We start from the raw sequence: 20,292 nt of genomic DNA on the forward strand, positions 1-20,292 counted from the left end.
GTGAACTATTCCCAGAAACTTCAGCTACCTCTGTTCAGCATCTGTGGAGAATGAAAGATAATTTATCTTTAACATCAACAACTTTCTTGAGAAAAGCGAGAAGTTTATAAATTTTAAGCTGCAAAGAAAGTAGGGCAGAGAAGTAAGAATAAATGGAGAGGTCTGTGATTATGTAGAAAATTAAGGAGATTAAATGAAAGAAAAGAATGATGTTTCATGGTAAAGGGGTGGTTATAGGATAAAGAAACAACACAAAAGTTAATAACAATGTTCAAGTAAATCCAATGCTGCATGTTCAGGAGAAAGTTGGTTAAAATGAGTGGGTGAAGTGAAAAATTATTATGGTCAATGTCACACCAGCATATTACAATGGATAAATCCAGAGAGGGTAGGAGTCTCAGAAGAGTGGTCCAGGCTGAATGTAAATTTAGAAGGCAAGGAGAAGGGTGGGGTGCAAACTCCTAGTCAAAGGAGATGTGCTGAGAAAAGAGTTCAACATCAAAATGAATTGAGACAGAAACATAAGGGACTAAGACATGAAATTAAAATGTCAACTGAAGACTGGTAGCTTGAGGTCAGCTAGGAAAAGTCCAGGAGATACTGATAAAATTGTACGGAGTGAGATTGAGAGAGCAACACAACTGAGAAATTTGAAATAGTTATCGGAGATTGTGTCTAAGATATGTTAAACAAAAAGAAAGAAAAAGGGATATTCTTGAATGAAAGATGAATTGGAAGAGCAAACCAGGACATCTTTCAAACAACACACACAAAATGCTGGTGGACATCTTTCAGTTAATCTTTAATGCAGGACATCTTTCAGTTAAGAGTGAGTCAGTGTTGTTACAGAGATCTTTATTGCCAGTGCTCTGTGAATCTTGGAATGTGACAAGGCCAGAGAATTGTAGTGAATCTTGGAATGTGACAAGGCCAGTGAATTGTAAAGTGCCAAATATTAATTTGACCATGGATCACAGACATGCAATTATGGTAGGGAGCTAGCTCCTGATTTTACCTGGATTTTCTTTTAATGGCTCTACAGTCAGTTAGTTGTTTAATTCCAAATGCCGTGGCTCACCGATGAGAAATGACTCTTAGGAAGCAAACTAGAGAATTTTCTGTACTGCATGTGGAAAGTGGGTGTTTACTGACATGACAGCATTTCTGGCACTAAATAAAGGCAGCAAATGTCCAGTGAATGATGGATCAATCTGATGACCCCTCTGTCAAGCGCCCTGGGATACTGTTCTATTTTAAAACTGCTATGAAATAATAGAATTATCCCTTAATTATCCCTTAAAAGAGAAAACAGGCACTAGTTTAACAGAATGCGTGCGGATGAATTTCCTGCTACTTCTGTCAAGACTTCAGGTACAAAGGTCTGACTCTAACAAACATCTTCTCTGCTATAAAGATCTGGCGTTTTATTCTCGAGTCTTTCCTCGGATACCCAAGTCAATTTGTTATCTAGTAGCTAGTGAAGATAAAGGTATATCAACCTGCACTCAGTGGTCACTTTATTAGGTACCCGAGGGACTTTATAAAGTGGGCACTACGTACATTTCTGTATGTTTGTTGTTTGCTGCTGCTGTAGTCCTTCCACTTCAAAGTTGTGAATTCAGAGACACCACTGTTATAACACATGATTATGTGAGTTACTGTCACCCTTTCTGTCCATTCTCCTCTGACATCTCTCATGAACAAGATATTTTCACTCACAGAACTTTCTAGATTTCTAGATTTCTTGTTTTTTGTACCATTTTATGTAGGCGCTAGTGACTTTTGTGCGTGAAAATCCCAGGAGATCAGTAGTTTCTGAGAATCTCAACCCACCCTATCTAGCACCAACAAACTTTCCATGGTCAAAATCATTTAGATCACATTTCTTCCCCATTCTGATGTTTGCTCTGAACAACAACTGAAGCTCCTGACCATGTCTGCAGGTTTTTCTGCATCAAGTTGCTGCCATGTGTTTGCGTGATTAAATGTTTGATTTGACGAGCAGATATACAGGTGTAACTAATAAAGAAACCACTGAGTACAATTTAAATTCAGCCTGGTGCTTGGAGCATTTACTTTTCCAGGCAGCAAGCCTTCTGCAACTCCCATTGCTTGTGTTGTCCTGTATAAATCCTGCCCATCCGCAAATCAGCTTACTTTGCTACTCATAGGAACCTCAGTGATTCATTACTTCCCAGAAAGGAACAAACATGGATGAATTATTTCCAACCACTGTTCCTGCTGCTACCTGTAAGGAGTTTGTACCTTCTCCCTGTGACCACATGGGTGTCCTCCCACAGTCCAAAGACATACTGGTTGGTAGGTTAATTGGTCATAAATTATCCTGTGATTCGGCTCAGATTAAAACAGGACTGTTGGCTTTTTATTAACCTTTGACAGTTTAATAATCCATCATTTTATAAAACAGGGAATTAACTGCCAAAGAAGCATGATAAAAGATAAGTTGTGTATTTGACACTTTGAACTGTAGGTGAAACTGCTTTGGCACAAATGCAAGTTCTATTGAATCATTGGAAAAGGAAGTGGGCAGTTTTCTGATTCACGAGGGAGTCAAGGGATATGTGTTTGGCTTTTAGTGAAGTGATATTCATTTAGGCTTTTTTAAACAAAACATCTTTAAACAGCATCTTCACATAACAAATGAGATTTTCTATTGCCAATTTTCACGTGTTCTAATGTTTCAAGGCAGTTTATTAAATTGGAAAATGTATTGGAAGGGATAAGGCCAATAATATAGAGACAGGAAAGGTAGATAAATGTTTGACAGAAGGTAATGTCAATGCCAGAGTTGTGATAAATTAACACAGTGACAGCACCACGTTTCTGCTGTTTACATGGAACAGATTTTAGAGTATTTTATATTATTTCAATCTCATCAGAAAATGTACTTGAATATATCATTTTACTGTGTTGCAAGTAGGTGCTACATTAAGTTAAAACTTGATGGGTCTAATAAGAAATGAACATTAAGGAAGTAGCTGGAAGAGGCCATTTGGCCCCATGCCTGCTGTACTAGCCAATAAAATGTTGGATGATCTTTTATTTCCATATTCCTTCACTGATCCCATTTCCCACGATGCCCTTCATTACTAAACAGCTATTTCATCTTCAATGACTTCTGGCTAGAGAATTCCAGAGTTTCACTACCCTTTGACTGAAGAAATTTCTTCTCATCTTTCCCAGTCCCTTATTTTTGGAATTGTGACCTATGGTTCTGTACTGCTGCATCTACCCTACTGGGTCTTGTGATATTTAATATATTTCACTGACTTGACTTTGTCTTCTTCTAAACTCTAGGGGCACTTAATCTCTTCCTCAGTGGGAAGATCATGTCTGGAATCATGCTGGTGAAATCTCATTGCAATTGCCTACTGCATTGTATTACTTGTTAGTAAGGGTGAGCCAGTTTCTACATAATGATCCAGGTGCAAATTCATAAGGGTCCTGAATAATTACTGTAGTGCTGTATTCTTCATTGAAGGCCAACATCCGGTCTGCCTTCCTAATTGCTTGTTTCACCTGCTTATTTGTGTAAAACAACACTGATGCCCCTCTCAATATCAGCACGTTTCAATCTCTCATGAATTGGTAAAATATTGTTCCTATTTTTCCTGCCAAAACACTGGAACATAGATTTATCCCATATTTTATTCCATCTGCCACATCTTTATCCATTTATTTTGGTTGTCCACAGCCCCTGAAGCCTTGCCTGATCCTTTTCATAACCTAGTTTTATACCGTCAGTCATTAGTAAAAAATGAACAATGCCTAGCTCTTTTTTGTGAAGCAGAACATGTGGATAATGAGCTATTTAAGTGTCTCTGCCTCTACACCAGGCAGCACATTCCAGGCACCCACCACTCTGCAGAAAAATTGCCCTTCACATCTCCTTCGAAATTACTCCCTCTCACCTTAAATGCATGGCCTCCAGCATTAGACGTTTCACCATTCAAAAAAGATATTGTCTATCTACTCATAATATTGTAGATTTCCATCAGGTCTCCCGTCAGCCTCTGCTGCTCCAGAGAAACCAACCCAAGATTGTCCAACCTCTCGTTATAGCACATGCCCTCAAATCCAGGCAACATCCTGGGAAACCTCTTCTGCACCCTCTCCAAAGCCTTGACATCCTTCCTATAATGGTGTGACTGGAACTGTTTGTGGTCTAACTAGAGTTTTACAAAGCTAAAGTAAAGTCTATCACTTGATTAAACAATACACAGCTTTCATGACTTTAGGGGAAAAGTAAGGGCCTCTCATTTGAAAACATGAGGTTCAATAACTCGTGATTATAATGCAAAATTATTATTTTCTCACTAATAGCAAGTCCTGCAATCATTTATAAGTGACAGATATGGCCTGTAAAGTTGAATAGGAGCTGATTCAAATGGATGCCTTTGACTGCAGCCTTGTTTGGGTTTAACTGTAAGGGAGGAGAGCAGGAAGCAGGGTGGTGGTCACAAATGTACACACAGCTTGTTTTCAGTTTTTCTGACAGAGGATGTAAATGACTCATTGTTGAATCTATCACAGACCCTTGAGTATATAAGCAGTTGAATCTAGCTAATTTAGATGTAGATTTATTTATTAATTACATGTACATCAAAACATACAGTGAGAAGTGTCATTTTCATTAGCAACCAACACAAACAGAGGATGTGCTGGGAGCAGGCTGCAAGTGTCACACACATTCTGGTGCCAACATAGCATGTCCACAATGTTCAGCAGAACAGCATACAGCCAACAACGAAAAAAAACCCTCCCCCACCACCCCACCCACACTCACAGAGGACAAGTTCCTCTGGGTCTTTGACCTCCAGACCAAGACCCTGGACTCACAGAGATCGGGCCTCTAACCTCCAGACTGGCTGATATAGGATTCGACCTCCAGACTTGCTGACCTTGGGGTTTTAACCACTGAGGCAACTCCATGCTGAAATGCCTTTATTAGGGAAGTTTTGACAAAAGTAGCTGGGAAATGACACTCATCTCTTTTCAAAATGGCTGGTTTTGTGATAGTTACTAAGTTGTAGTTAACCATTGATTCACCATCTATGAATCCTTCTACACATAAGTTTCAAAGATCAAAGTAAATTTATTATTGAAGTATATATATGCCAGCATATATAACCCTGAGATTTATTGTCTAGTGGGCATACTCAATAAATCATAATATAATAATAACCATAATAGAATCAATGGAAACCTGCATTTGGGAACACCAGAGGTCAGAAACAAGAATAGTTTTGTGGTTGGGATTGGATCAGGAGGGTGGGCCAAGATTACAGGTGAATCTGTGGTTGGCAATATGGTTGAAATTGGAAAAACTGGGGGAGGTTAATGGTGGCCAGGAAAGTGGGTTGGCTTACATAGAAACTGCGACTCAAACCTTAAGGAGAACTTGCTATATCCTTGGAAATGTTGACTCTCTATGCTATTACAACCTTACTGCATTACCAGCAGTCTTATGTGTGCCCATATCTTTATGTTGTTCACGAGAAGCTCCTGCCCCAAGAACTTGCTGTCACACTTTTTCAGCCGTGGATATTAGTGAGAAAGATATATAGTCTTTATTGACTTGGATCTTTTTTTAATTTCATTTGAAATCTTGTTTTATTGACGTTGTACAAGAAGACATACAAATTAACACCACTGCACATATTCCCAAAATGTATTGCTCATTTACAAGAGAATATTGCAACTTTCCCTGAAAGTATTCCCACATACTGTAGCTCTCGGGTTGTATACAGTACTTCACAGGGTCATGAGACAAACTTGACAACAATGCCTCCAACTCTATTGTAGTCTCATTTAACAGTAGGACAGCTGAAATAATGAAATGCAGGAGAGCACCAAGGTTATATTAACACTTAATTTACTTTTAATGTTTTAGAGGTAGCAGTTTGGTAAGAGGACGGTGTGATGAAAATAGGTCTCTAGCAAAGGAGGCGTGTGGCGCTCCTTCTGTCCCCTAGCCTGTAGGTCACTCTTGGAAAAGGTGCAGAACCTGCTTAGCGCCCTCCTCCCCACCACTGGATCAGGGTCACATGAAGTCATGGGAGCAGGTGGTGGGTGGTCGTATGAGCAGCTGGTGCATATCACAGGGCCTGGTTATGCAACCACTGACACCAGGCCCACAATCTCTGAAGAGTATTGATAATGACTGAGGTCACCAGTCTTGTAAAGACACTGCCCAGAAGAAGGCAATGGCAAACCACTTCTGTAGAAAAATTTGCCAAGAACAATCCTAGTCATGGGAAGACCATGATCATCTACATCATACGACACGGCACATAACAAATGAATGAGTGTTGTAAGATATTCATGAGGTTACTGCTGGGATCATTCACCCCCACACTGGATGAGAAGGAAAGTTTACCTTAAGTTGCACGTATGACCCCAGGTGGCTATTAGTGGCTTGATTTCTATTTGCACGGGAGAGGATCAGTCCATTGAAGTTCAGCCACACAGGTAGAGGAAGGAACGTTTTAAATCCTTTTCTTCCCTGGACCTGAGAGGAACCATGATAACAGTGATGTACTACTTGAGTGGGCAAAGATTATGGTGTTTATTTCCAACTTCCATAACCCTAACCCAAAAACAAATTATAAATACAAATAAATACCAGGACTTCTGTAGATGAGGAACCAAACTGACTTTGTCAGCAGTTCAGCAGTTTAGGGCTTCATGTCCAACTACTGGTCTTAACACTTGACATCCTGAAGTGGGTTCCTTTTATCAATGAAATCAAATCAAGACCCATCTGAAGAAGACCAAGGAGCTCTCATGGTGTCCCAACCAATGTTTATCAATCAACCATAACAGATGAACTGAATATTCACCCAATGTCTGATTGTGGAATCAAGCTATATACAACATTGGCTGCTATTTATGTTACAACAATGGCTGCACCTGAGAAACAGAGGAATTGGCAGCAAACTCCGGTGGGGCATCCAGTCGACACAAACAACAGTATATGAAAACTTATCTTTCAATTAGATTGGACTTCAAGCATTTGAAATCTCTGTTTCCATGCAAGAAAATATTTTGTTATTATAGAATCAGATAAAACTTGATGTTTGGGGTAAAAGCTTATTTCAATTGAATTAGTTTTCATTTCACATATATTTTGTTTGAACTGGTTGTGTAAACTAAAAGAGGCATTTATTCTAAACACAAGAGATTCTGTAGATGCTGGAAATCCAGAGTAATGCACACAAATTGCTGGAGAAATTCAGCAGGTCAGGCAGCATCTATGGATTTCTGGTGAAGACCCTGCCTCAGAATTCATGAAGGTCGACTCTTCATTCCTTTCCATGGATACGGCCTGACCTGCTGAGCTCCTCCAGCATTTTGTACGAGCCATTTATTGTAACATGGTAAACAAGCACAGGGATTCCAGTTCTTGAACAATGGTGATTAAGATTTGTAGTTGTTCCTCCTCTTCTTTCATATTATGCTTGTTTTCAGAGGGGAAAAAACACATTTATTGGTATTTTACCTTGTTTAACTTCACACATATAAGACTAAGACTGTTCATGCAATTGTTTGAGACACATAGACCTGAAGTGAACACGGTGGTGTAAATGTAGAAACAGAGTATACTGTTGATATCAGCTTCGGTTTGTGTTTATGTGTTCAGAACATATGACATATGAGACATAAAACAATGGAAGGCCTCAGCTCTACTGGACTATGTGGACATGTAACAGCAAAGATGATATTAAGCAGATGCTCCAAAGTTACACTGCCTTTTCCATTTCATTGGTAACGAGTTACAGTGTCAGCAGAAAATGTGCTGAGCTGACTTGGTTGAAATTGAACAAACATTGTCAGCACTAAGCCTGGTAAGCACGAAGTATTGCAGAAGAAAAGCAGTCAAGGTTCTCCATCACCCGATGTGAGCGTTTTCATGTTTCTCCACTTCACAGTTTCTGGTGTGCTCTGTTTCAACATGAAAGCGATACCTTTATTGGACTGAATTCAAACTGATGACCTGGTGCTGGGATTGGCACTGTACTTAAGAGTGAACTGGGAAAGGTAAAAACTGAACTGTCCAAACTTTTGTTGTAGGTCAATTCCTCTGCAGAGCAGGACGCTGTGTCTCTTTTACAAGAACTGATGGTGTGGGTAAGGGGGAGCATTTCAGATTCGTAATGTAGTAGCTGGTTCATAAATCCAAAGTTCGGAGAAATCGTACTTCTTCGCTCTTTGATGTAGTCAAAGGCTTCATCCAGTCGTAGTTGCTTGCTTTTCATTAGATAGGCTAAGCAGATCGTGGGTGACCGAGAGACCCCTGCTTCACAGTGAACTAGAACCTTCCCTCCTGTGTGTCTCACGTGATCTGCAACATAACATTGGCTCAAGTTAAATCATGGTTAAATTGTTTTCCAAAACGTGATTTGCCTGTACACTCCATTCAATAAGTTTTCAGCTAAGTATGCTTTAGTCAAAAGGTACAAAACAGCCAGTCTCCTCCCACATTCCAATGGCATACAATTAGGGTGAGTAGGTTGTGGGCATGCTATATTGGTGCCAGAAGCATGGGCTGCTGAATACAATTATCACCCATTTATTTTGACTGAAACTTGTATATTGGAATGTTGAAACTTACAGTGAAATGTAAATATGACAAATAAAGCTAACTTTCTTTAAAAAAAATCATTGCATGGTGAACAGGTATGGAAAGAATGTCTCACTTTATTTCCTCCTGTAGTTACTAGTCATTGAGACTAGTAACAGGTCTAGTGTTAATCTCCAGTGACTGGATTAAACATAGGATATTTTTCCATTGCTGTGGTTCAAGGCATGCATTTAACAACTGTCACATTTTTGGAAGTAGGTATTCCTGATCAACTGCAAGAATTTCATTGTGTCAAAGAACAATTGAACCTGTTTTTCCACTGTTGCACGTGCTTGCTGGATATTATGAATGATATCTGGTTGATCATAATATCAACCAGATGTCTGGAATTTCAATAATTAGCTCTGATTCTGTTATACAACGCAATACAGGCTCTTCGGCCCACAATTGTTGCCAACCCCTTTAATCTACACTAAGATCGAACTATCTCTTCCCTCCAACATAATCCTCTATTTTTCTTTCATCCAGGTGTCTAACTAGGAGTCTCTCTATTGTCCCTAATGTATCTGTCTCTACCACCACTACAGCAGAGAATTCCACGTATCTACCACTCTCTGTATAAAAATCCTACCTCTGACATCCCTCCTATACATTCCTCCAATCACTATGGCTGCTCATTTTAGCCACTTCTACCCTGGGAAAAATCTCAGGTTGTCTACTCTATCTATGCCTTTTAGCATCTTGTACACCTCTATCAAGCCACCTCTCATTGTCCTTTGCTCCAAGGAGAAAAACCCCAGCTCACTCAACCTGTTGTCATTATGGACATCTATTCTGAACTTTATATATCACAGTGCTCAGGAACAGAATACTTTCCAAAACCAAGTACACCCAAAAGAGGTCTACTTGGTGTTCAGTCAAATATAAAGCTCACTCTTCTCTACAATATGACACTTGTAAGAAACCCCACTATTGCACTGCTTATAGAAACCCTAAGTCTCATTGAATAATTAGAGTCAAGTTAGAACTAATTCTACATTTTAGAGTAATACATACTGGAGAAACGCCACTGGTCAGGAAAGGAATAAATTTCCTATGGGCAGGAATAAAGAGTTGACATCATGAGCCAAGACCTTCTTAAGACCATAAGACATAAGGATTCCTGAAAAGTTTTGGCCCGAAATATCAACTGTTCATCAACATCTATAATATAAAAGAATGTGAGGAACAGCTTAATCATTATTTTGCAAGAACCGTAGTCCTTACGCTGGTTTATCATGTTGGAATAAATAGCTCGTACAAAATGGTGGATCAGTTCTCAGCCCAAAATGTTGACTCTTTATTCATTTCCATAGATGCTACCTGACTTGCTGAGTTCCTCCAGCATTTTGTGTGTGTTGCTCTAGGTTTCCAGCATCTGCAGAGACTCTTGTGTTTTATATTTTAGATCCACATTTGAACTCTGGTCAATTATTAGCAAGACTGATTTTGGAATCAAGGGAAATGGTTCATAGATCAACAATCTGCTCAAGGATTTAAGCAGGTCTAATCTGGTGGGTGGGGAGGGGAGGGTAAAGGGATTGTCCACATTTCTGGTCCTGATGTAGGGTTGTGAATGGAAGAGTCTATCATTCCTTTACCCCCACAGATGCTACTCAGCCCACTGAGTTGCTCCAGATTCCGGAATCTGCAGCTTCTTGTGTCTCCCAATGGCTCATAGAATTAGTCATCAGTGGAGAGAAAAACAAGGATTGTCAATATTAATCCATATTGAAATGCCCCCTTTTCTTTGGCCATTTAGATAATGGTTTTAGACAGGCATTTCCATTGTAACTTTCTGCAGAATGTGACAGAACTCTCATTGAGCCAATAGTTAGAGATATGAAAGGCCTATAATCTGAATGAAAATTATGCTTTTAATTGATAGAATCATGACATCGATCAAAGGTAATTCTCAATTCTGGCATTGAATCAATGCCAAAAAGTGTCTTAAAATAAACATTAAATAATTGATAAAGACAAAAGCTACACAATTGGTACATACCAATGAAGTCTATTGCTTCCTGGAAATGGGAACTTATATCTGCTGAGGCACTGTCTTCTACAGGGATAAACTTGTAAAGATAATTGCTTTTGAAGTATTCTGCACAGCTTCGGGAGACGTTTAGCAAAGCAGTGATGTGCAGATCATCTAAGAAGTCCGGTCTTGAGGCGTGGTAAGCACTGCCCAAGTATAAAAAAGGCAGAATCTCCACAGGCTTCCCCTGGAAATTGAAGAAAACAAAGATGGTAAATAACAATTTGAACAACATGGTAGCACAAAAACTCATGAATACCAAAAGCTGATTAAGGCACCTCACAAATGGTTTTGTCATTATTTACTTTCCTGTGGATTTCTAGACCACAGAGAATAATGGTCAAGGCCCAGTTTATGGAAGGTGGTTTTCTCACAAATGGAAATCCATCATCAGCCAAAGAAGCATTTCAGCCTAACCAAGAAATTTCCATGTAGGATTATCATTTTCTAACATATATTAACCATTTCAGCACTCTGACTTGCTCCATTTCCCGTTCATGTTCTAAAGTGAATTCAAAGTTGATTCAATCCAGAATAAAAATAGAGCATAAACATGAACTACGTTAGCATTGACATGAGGAAATCAGTGCTCCAAACAACTGCTTCAAAATCAGAAAAACAAAATGGTAAACAATCTCTAGAGGTGGCTCTAGATCTCTATCCTGTGATGCTGATAATTAAATGAACAGACTGTGCTGAGAAAGAGACATCAGCCACATCCACTCACATCCTGTTAAAGTGGTCGACAATTTTATCTGCGTGGGCACATGCAAGCTAACATCATTAGGCATAAGTGACCCACTGTGATGATCTGTCTGGCTGAGCAGAACAATATGAAACAGGATGAAATTATTCATCTGGAGCATTTGTTACCGATGTGCTTTTTGGGCAAATTTCGTTTGACTATTACAATGCAAACATTTCACATTTATATTGTGTTTACACTTATCCCACTCAGCTTCTTGCTCCTACCTACTTCCTGCTGGCTTTAGAAGCAGCTCTTAGCCTGTTTTCATAACTGCAGATATCAGATCTCTTGAACAATTTGCTGTGTTGAATGATAGGTGCATTTGCAATATTATGTATATTGTTAGTCACACCGTCACAGTGATGGGTCAACCAGGGACCAGGTGCATCCATACAGGAAGGGAAAAAAACAAACAAAGTAGAAATCTCACTGGGCCATTATTGTCTGATGCAGATTATATTGTGGCATTTTTAGAGCAAGTACCTCATCTATGCACTCAGGCAGAACTAGAAAGGGAATGAAAATAAAAGACATTGTATGTTGCAGTTATCTCCTGGTTTAAATGATATTTGTTAAATTAATTTGTCCTATTTCCAACATCTTAAATAAAACTGAGGACCAATTTTCATCCATCTTGGATCTGCTAAACAATGTCCATTTAAAGCTAAAACCGTTTCCTCTAACCTGGCAAGTGACTAGTCCTGGGCCTGAGTGCAATAAAAGGAAATAGATGAATGGGTATTGCCCAGAAACCCAAGACTGCCGATCCTGCCCAGTGCTTTAATAATTCAAATGGGATCTCTCTTAAAAAAAATCACAAACCCAAACTTGTACTGAGAAAGAACTTCTTGGACTATATGCTAAATGCGACAATCACTTGCAGACTGGTCAGGAGAAGTTTTGAAGAATAAATAGCTGACTCTGGAGAGACAAAGATAACTTCTATTTTAAAGATAACATCAGATTTCCTAGGAAAGCTAAGATAGAGGAAGGTGGTTTTATGACATGTGCTATATGTAATGCTTCTAAACTTTCAGGCACAAATTCAGTCACAGGATGAAAGAATGTATGTGGTGTTAAAGTTGGCCTCAGGAATCAGCCACTCCTGGATAAGGGAACCATGCACAGAGTCTGTTAATACATTTTGTCATGTTGACTGGAGGTGGAAGTGGGTGTCTGTAGTGTTCAGTTTAAAAAAAGAATTTGATCTGAATTAGCAAGTGCGAAAAGTTTTCTACTTCCATTATCAACAACAGTCTGATATACATTATTGGTTCAATCATTTGATCTCCAGCTAAAGCTATAATACTGACATCAGGGAGTCCAGTCCAGAGGAAATAGCTAGGAACAATTTATTTCCTTAAGTTAATCATGATATTAAATATTAATTTAATTGTACACTAATCAGAAATGTTAATGCTGTTACAGACTTGTTCCACTGGTATCAACTCAATTATGATCATGGGACTTCACAACATCCGGTCTGGAGACATGAGTAACTAGATTATCAGTAAATGGATTTGAATACACATCTGATGCAGTAACCATTTCATGCACTTTGCCCAATTGTCTAGGTTATCTTTGATATATAGATGGAGCTTAATCTCCTAGACCTCTTTTAAGTGTCTCAGCTGTTGTCTAATATTTAAGGAGTCTTTGAAAATCAGGAGCTCATATCCAGCAGAACCTAAGGGCCATTAAGTATTCCCTGCACTCCTGTACACTTCAGAGACATGCATTACCTATTGAAACATCTCAAAATGCCACAGTGATAGAACATTACATAAATAACAGTATAGTACAGGCCCTTCAGCCCACAATGTTGTGCCAACTCTTTAATTTACTTGAAGCTCAGTCTAATTCTTCCTTCCCACATACAGTAGCTCCACATTTTTCTATCATCTTCATGTCGAACTAAGAGTCTCTTAAATGTCCTTAATGTATCTGCCTCTACCACCTCTCCTGGCAGCAGACTGCATGCATCCACCACTCTGTGTGTACAAATCTAATTGTGCTTTTCCACTATACTTTCATCTAATCACCTTAGAATTACACCCTCTCATACTAGCTATTTCCACCCTGATTAAAAAGCTTTGACGTTCACTCGATCTATTCCTCCTATAATCTTGTACGTCTCTATCAAGTCGCTTCCCGTCCTCCTTTGCTCCATAGAGAAAAGCCCAGCTCACTCAGCCTATCATCCTAAGACATGCTCTCTAATCCAGACAACATCCTGGTAAATCTCCTCTGGATCCTCTATAAAGTTTCCACATCCTTCCTGTAAGGAGGCAACCAGAAATGAAAACAAATCTCCAAGGTGGTCTGTCCAGGGTTTTATAGAGCTGCTACATGGCCTCACAGCTCTTGAACTCAACCCCCTGACTAATGAAAGCCAATGCCATATATGCCTTCTTAACCACCCTGTCAACTTGCACTGCAACACTGAGGTCCCTCTGTTCCTCCACACCGTTAAGAATCCTAACATTAATCCTATACTCTTCCTTCAAGTTCGACTTTCCAAAGTGAATCACTTCACGATCTTCTGCCTTGGTAGGCTACAACATCGTCACTGCCTACGGTAGTCCCTAGCCCATGGCTCCCTCAAAATAGACAAGGATCAGCAGGATGTATTCAAACCCCAAATATCCTCCTTATGAGTTGTGGTGAACTACATATACCTGTCTGGACATGCCCCTCTGCTGACTGCTCCTGTGGCTCCTCCCACAGACCCCTGTATAAAGGCGGTTGGAGGCACTGCTCCTCCCTCAGTCTCCAGGATGTTGTGTGGTGGTCTCTTGCTGCTAATCGTGGTCTCTTGCAGCTAATAAAAGCCTATCGTTTGCCTCCCGTCTCCGAGAGTTATTGATGGTGCATCATGAGTGTAGAGAAGCCGAGTGAAAATTGTGGACAGGGAGTACTCTCCCCGGCTTCCCAACCTGCCCTGACAAGCAACTCCTGCTTCATCTCCACCTCAGAACTCTCAGAACTGGAGTGGATGCCAGAGCAATTGCAGAAAAAGGCAATGGGGGAAATATACATTGCAGTTTTATGTCAATTGTGCCTTTCATGAGAAAAATACACTTCTGTTGTTGTCAGCATTATTGTGATCTAAATGATCATTGGAGGGTGAAGGGCACTTTCATTAGTGCCATACGTTCTCATCTGGCTTCTGGTAAAAGCTAAGAGTATGATACAAATTCCTCTCAAAATTATCCATGGAAGTCTGCATTGTGGGCACTGAGTGGGACATCATTTGGGGTTGTATATTATTAACAATCATCAGAAAAGTAATGAAAATGTTGATAATAATGCTAACAAGAGCCACTTACCAAAAACCAGCTAAACTTTGCTAATTTGGTTTTCAACACGATCACTTTTCCCCAGACCTCACGATAGGCTTGGTCCCAATGTGGACCAAAATATTGAGTACCAGAAATGGCCCCTGACATCAATGCAGCAAACAACTGAAGTCAAAGGCCATCAGGTAGAAAACACTCCAGTGATTGGAGTTACAGTTTATACAAAACAAGATGGTTGAAGTAGTTGGAGGTCAATTAACCCATCCTCATGATATCAGAGCTTTGATTGGGCCCAGCCATCTGGACGCAGATGACTGCAAAGTGTCCAAGTCCATTTGCAACTCCTCAGCAAATAGACTGTCCAGCAAGACCTTATTTCAGGACTTGTCTTGTCCAGCAAAACTTATTTCCCAACAGGACTGTGGGAGTAGCTTCACCTGAGGACTGCAGCAATTTGCAAAGCTGCTATACCAACCCCTCCTTCTCAAAAATGGTTACAGATGGGCAAAGAGCCATCTGCAGCAATGCTTCAGTCCCGTCAAAAATAAACAGATCAAACTTTGGATTAAATCATAATTCTTGAAAAATTAGGGTCTCTTTAAAAGCAAAGCATTTGTTAATTTGCACTAAGCTGTTTGTCTGAACAGAACTGTTTAAACGTCCACTGCCACCTCCTGTCTGTGTGATGTAATCCAAGAATTGTGGGAATATAACCAATTATGCAAATCAGAAGCTAAATAGTGAAGACAAATGAAGCAGAAAACCCATAAAATAGCATGCTCAAAGCCTTTGGGAAACAGGAATTGAATTATGATTAAAAAAGAAACCTTTGCCACATCACCCATTCATTTGGTTTTTGATTCAGGAACCATCAACCTTCTGTGTAGTACTCATTTATCTGTGCCCAGTTATGGTGGAGTGATGTCATGCTGTGGTGACAATTACCCATAGTGGCTTTTGAAAAACAACTATGTCTGTTACTGTTTCCTCTTTTGTAGCACTTTTCAAAGGAAATGTGCTATAAAGTTAGTCCGTTCCCTCAGCAAAGGGTTCAGTGCGTCTATTCTTCCACCGTACACACCTGATCGTAGGCTGGCCTGCAGGGGTTTTCAAGCTGGTTTGAACGGCTTGCATCAGTTTCTTTAACCTCTTGCAGACTGGAGTAGTTTAAGCCTTGTTTCAGCTCTGTGCAGCACTCTGGATACTGAGAGTGAAAATCTTCATACCCCCCTGCAATCAAAGAAAAGTTACATGAATGTGTGCTTTATTTATTTGTTCTCTTTTAGAGATACAGCATAACAGGGCCTTCCAGCCCACCCATGCGATCAATTCACCTAATAACCCGTATGTGGAATGTAGGAGGAAACTGGAGCACCTGGAGGAACCCCAGGCAGTCACGGAGAAAATGTAGAAACTCCTTATAGTCAGTGGTGGAATTGAACCCAGGCCGCTGGTGCTGTCATAGTGTTAACCACTAATGTGCTGCCCCAATGCTTCCATCTGCTCTTTCAAAAATGGAACTATAAACCTTTGTTTCACACCTTTATGAATAAGAAAACCCAAATATTCCAACTCTTGGCATTGATAGTTAATACACCATGTTTTTACATTTATATCTTTTATCTTGTTAAAGGGATATAGGTCTCACCAAGCCAAATGCTTGCAAAAAGGCATGGAAAATGCCACAACGTGTATTATAGAATAGAAAGAAGCCTTTATGTTGCTTCTGCTGAGCACAGTATTGCAAACAAGAAACTTAGTGACTCAACTCTCAAAACATGAGAAAACTTTGGGGAGGAACTATTGAAAACAAGTGGAAAGTGGTAATGGGAGTTAACTGAGAGGTCAGCACTGTATGGAGCACAACATTATTAATGCCCTTAGCATTAGTTTAATTTAGTACTCCAACAATTTACATTTATATAGAACTTCTAATCCTCTAAATAGAATCCTCATGTGCTTTGCAGCAGCAACTTTATCATTCCCACTAATACATTGACAACTGAAGCATTTGATGTCAAACTCACCACATTGGCTGAAAGAGGTAACTGAACTACGTTAGTCTACTGGAAAATAAAACTCTGCCATGGATGGTCTCAAACCTGGCTGTGAAAGGAGGAGGGGTGGGCATGAGGCTAATAACCCCATTCTGTAAAAACTCAGAAACAGAAACACCAACAGAAGCTCCTGCCTGGGAGAAGTCGTACAAATGGGCTTGAAAGACTGGCCAGGACAGGGGTCACTGATGAGTTGCTGTCAGCAGCCTATACTCCAGTAGGGGTGATGGGCTTCAGAAGATTATAAAATAAAAATCTGCTCTTAGACTAGTCCACTGAGGGGTATAGAAAGGGTAAACACAAGTAGGCTTTTTCACTGAGTTGTGTGAAACTGGAACCAGAGGTCATAGGTTAAGGGTGAAAGGTTTAAGAGGAACCTTTTCATTCAGAGTTGTGTGAGTGTGGAAGAAGCTGGTGGATGTGGTTTGATTTCACCATTTAAGTAAGGTTTAGGTATGTACCATATTTGGACATGAGGGTGTAAGTCCTGGTGCGACTCAGTGGGAGAGGGCAGTTCAGCATGGACTAGATGGGTCAAAGAGCCTGTTCTATGCTGTAGTGTTCAGTGACTCTAATGAAGGATTTCAAGCTGTGTTACAAATAAATTGATGATAGGGTAATTTGAGCCCATTTAAAACTGAACTCAAAAGCTTTCTAGCGAGAAATAATCTAAAGAATCCAAAGCCACCAACAGCCACATCTCTGTAGATTCTACTGTTGATGGAAATATTTAGCTGGCAGGGTGTGGAAAACTTTCTGGGAAGGATGTGAAGATATCTCATCTTTTATCACCATGTTTTTTAAATAATATTGCACAATACTGTATATACCCAATCATAAAAACTTCATGTCAGCCCTATATTCTAATTACTCTATGGAGAGTTTTATAGCCTGCCTAGAAGTGATTCAGATTTACAAGCTAACAATGTTTCCTCCCCACACAGAATGTAAATGTTTCAAGTAAACCGTTCATAGTTATCTCTTTACACCAATTACTGTGACACATTCAATAAAATAATAATATTTGCCCACAAATTTACACAGAAATTACATCTGCCATCCAGTAAACTCTCTCATATTTCACTCGACTTCCCAGGTAGAATTTTCTTTTCAGAAAAGTCTAAATCTCTGTGGGATGAGCTCTAGCAAGGATACAGGTGGGAAGTTAGCCTCAAGGAGGAGCAGATCATTATCTTGAAAAGTAAAGGAATGAGGGCTAAAGAAATAGCACTGCTTGATTTTTAGACATCTCTCTCAGGTTAGTTTCCTAAAGTCACCATTCATGCACTGACTTTGTCTACTGACTGGTAGACAAAGTCAGTGCTCACCAGTCTGATCAAGGACTAGCAAAAAACAGAATGTCTTTTTGCTTCATAAAAGGCTCCCAAACAGACATGTGGGTAATTTCACATACCAGTTTAAATATGCAGTGTTAATTTTTACCTGTTGTGTGGTAATTGGGGGACTGAAATTCATCTATTTTCTACCAATTTTAATAAAGAAACAATATCTTACATGTCATTTCACTCAGGGTATAAATTGTCTTGGCTGACGGCGTTCAGTGCTTCTGGGATCAGACATCCCCAAATCTACTCTGATACACTTAGAAACAGTCACCCGTACTTCCTCTTCCATTCAGGCAACATCATCATCTATCTGCCCACTGGTTAGTCACCACATCCACGCATATCCTTTCCTTCAAATTGCCAAATCCAGTGGAACCATATCACTGATGTAACAATGAACTGGGATCGGGTCGCCCCCTATCTTCAGGGATAGAACTCCACTGAATTTTCCTTCCATTAGTCAAAAAAGTGACTTCACTAGTGACTGTCATTGCATTCTATTGTGCTGTAAAATATAGGGGGGAATCAAATAGATGTTGGAGTACTGGAAACGGAGAGGGCTCAGCCCTCATGATTTAGAGCCAGATTGAATGATGCCTTGGGTGTGACAGCCCCAGGGTTGAGTTGGCTTTTGGTGTGGTGTGATGTGAACAGTCACACCTGAAACATTTATTCCGGTTTGTTTTGCATTTCCAGAGCCTGCTTCCATTACATTCAGCCCAAAAGCATTTCATTTCAGAATCTAACCCTGGGTTCACATTTATAGTATGGACAGTAATACATTATTTTAGTTCCGGCTTCTCGCAGGGGACTGCAATCTCCGAAAGCTTTCTCCAGCTACTATCTCAAAGCCCCTGGTATAAAGTTACGCCATACAATTGAAAAAAGGCTATGCTATGCACACAAACTCCGCGGCAATAGAAACCCGGAGTAAAAAATCGCCCATCAGTTAGTTCGCTGAGTTTCGTTATGCAAAACTGTACTGTCGGAAATGGAAGCAAGCCGTGGTAAATTGTGATATAAAAACGATAACTCTGGATCAGCGGCATTCTTTGGTCTATTACAACATTCCGTGAAATTTAATATTAACCCCCGGAACATTTTAAATGTGATCACTGTATTGATTATTTCCAAATCCATGATTTCACTCCAAGAGCATGCATGTACGTGACTGCAAATTGCCAGCGATCCCCGAACTAACATAATAATTCCTAGAATTTGGGAAGGGGACGCGCGGTCCAAAAAAATAAATTCTAGCATCGAACTGGAGAAAATCTCGCTACTGTAAAATATTTTATACGTGCATGATTTGCATCCCAAACTCACCTTTGAGAAAATATATTTTGGCCGTTGATATGACAGCAGTTAACGTGTTTAACACGTTCTGCGCCGTACTGTCTTTGCTCAGTCTCTGTTTCTGCGAAGTTCTCTCGTCCAGTATCACCACAGTGGACACCCTGCCTTCTCGAAACCGGGCTCTGGCTTTCTCGTCCGGGATGATGAACTGCAGAGGGATCGGGCCACCTTTGGACCTTCTCACCACCACCGAATTCAGGTTCACGCTGTGCGACCCGTGAACGTGAGACGCGGCGAAGGACAAAAACGGTCTACAGTCCAGGATCAGGTTTCTGCCTCTTTGTTTCCGAAGGACTTTGTTTAAGCGTTGGCTGTCGATCGCGGAAACTGTCATGATTAAATTCTATCCAGTTTTTTTTTAAAAAAACAACTTTGTCTTCAAGTTCAGATTTTTAAAAAAGGAAATTGGAATTTTATACCACGGAGAAAAGTCGCCTACTCTCCGTGGTTTAAGGCTGTTACTAATCAAGGTTCTGGGAAGGGTGAATTCCCCCTAGTGGCATTTATAAGCGGGGAACTGTCGGAGCGACGTAGATGCCCATATAAGGGCATATGACGCCATATGCAATCCATATACGGAATACGACGTAACAAGATTTCCATATTTGGATCCAAGGTTGACGCCTACCTCCTCCTCCGCGCAGAGCAAGCTCTTGCTTAAGGGTTGGAGGGAAGGAGGCGGGAGGTGGTGCACTTACTCACTCGCAGTTAGTCAAGGAGAAGCAATACAGATTTTTCCAACTGAAAATTTGAAAGGATATATCAGAATTAGCTCACCTACACTTACAAAACTGGATGAACCAA

The 20,292-nt window shown here is 40.1% G+C and overlaps 1 protein-coding gene across 1 annotated transcript; it reads right to left on the reverse strand.

Annotated features, from left to right (window-relative positions):
• Positions 1 to 4,820: 4,820 nt before the first annotated feature.
• On the reverse strand, positions 4,821 to 20,063 carry dusp5 (dual specificity phosphatase 5). Its single transcript, XM_073026854.1, has 4 exons — positions 19,459 to 20,063; positions 15,811 to 15,959; positions 10,650 to 10,869; positions 4,821 to 8,365 (listed from the first exon to the last, which is right to left on the reverse strand). The coding sequence occupies exons 1-4, from the start codon at positions 19,820 to 19,822 to the stop codon at positions 7,971 to 7,973; spliced, it is 1,128 nt and encodes a 375-aa protein (XP_072882955.1). The 5' UTR covers positions 19,823 to 20,063; the 3' UTR covers positions 4,821 to 7,970.
• Between the last annotated feature and the right edge of the window lie 229 nt (positions 20,064 to 20,292).

Source organism: Hemitrygon akajei, chromosome 23 (genome assembly GCF_048418815.1).
Source record: "Hemitrygon akajei chromosome 23, sHemAka1.3, whole genome shotgun sequence".
NCBI classification, from domain to species: Eukaryota; Metazoa; Chordata; class Chondrichthyes; order Myliobatiformes; family Dasyatidae; genus Hemitrygon; species Hemitrygon akajei.

Excerpts from the sequence above, each read along its gene's own strand:
- dusp5 (XM_073026854.1), bottom strand. The coding sequence starts at position 19,822 with ATGACAGTTTCCGCGATCGACAGCCAACGCTTAAACAAAGTCCTTCGG. Across the intron at positions 15,960-19,458 it reads CAAAATATATTTTCTCAAAG|GGGGGTATGAAGATTTTCAC; the intron begins GTGAGTTTGGGA and ends CTTTGATTGCAG. Across the intron at positions 8,366-10,649 it reads GGAAGCAATAGACTTCATTG|ATCACGTGAGACACACAGGA; the intron begins GTATGTACCAAT and ends GTTATGTTGCAG.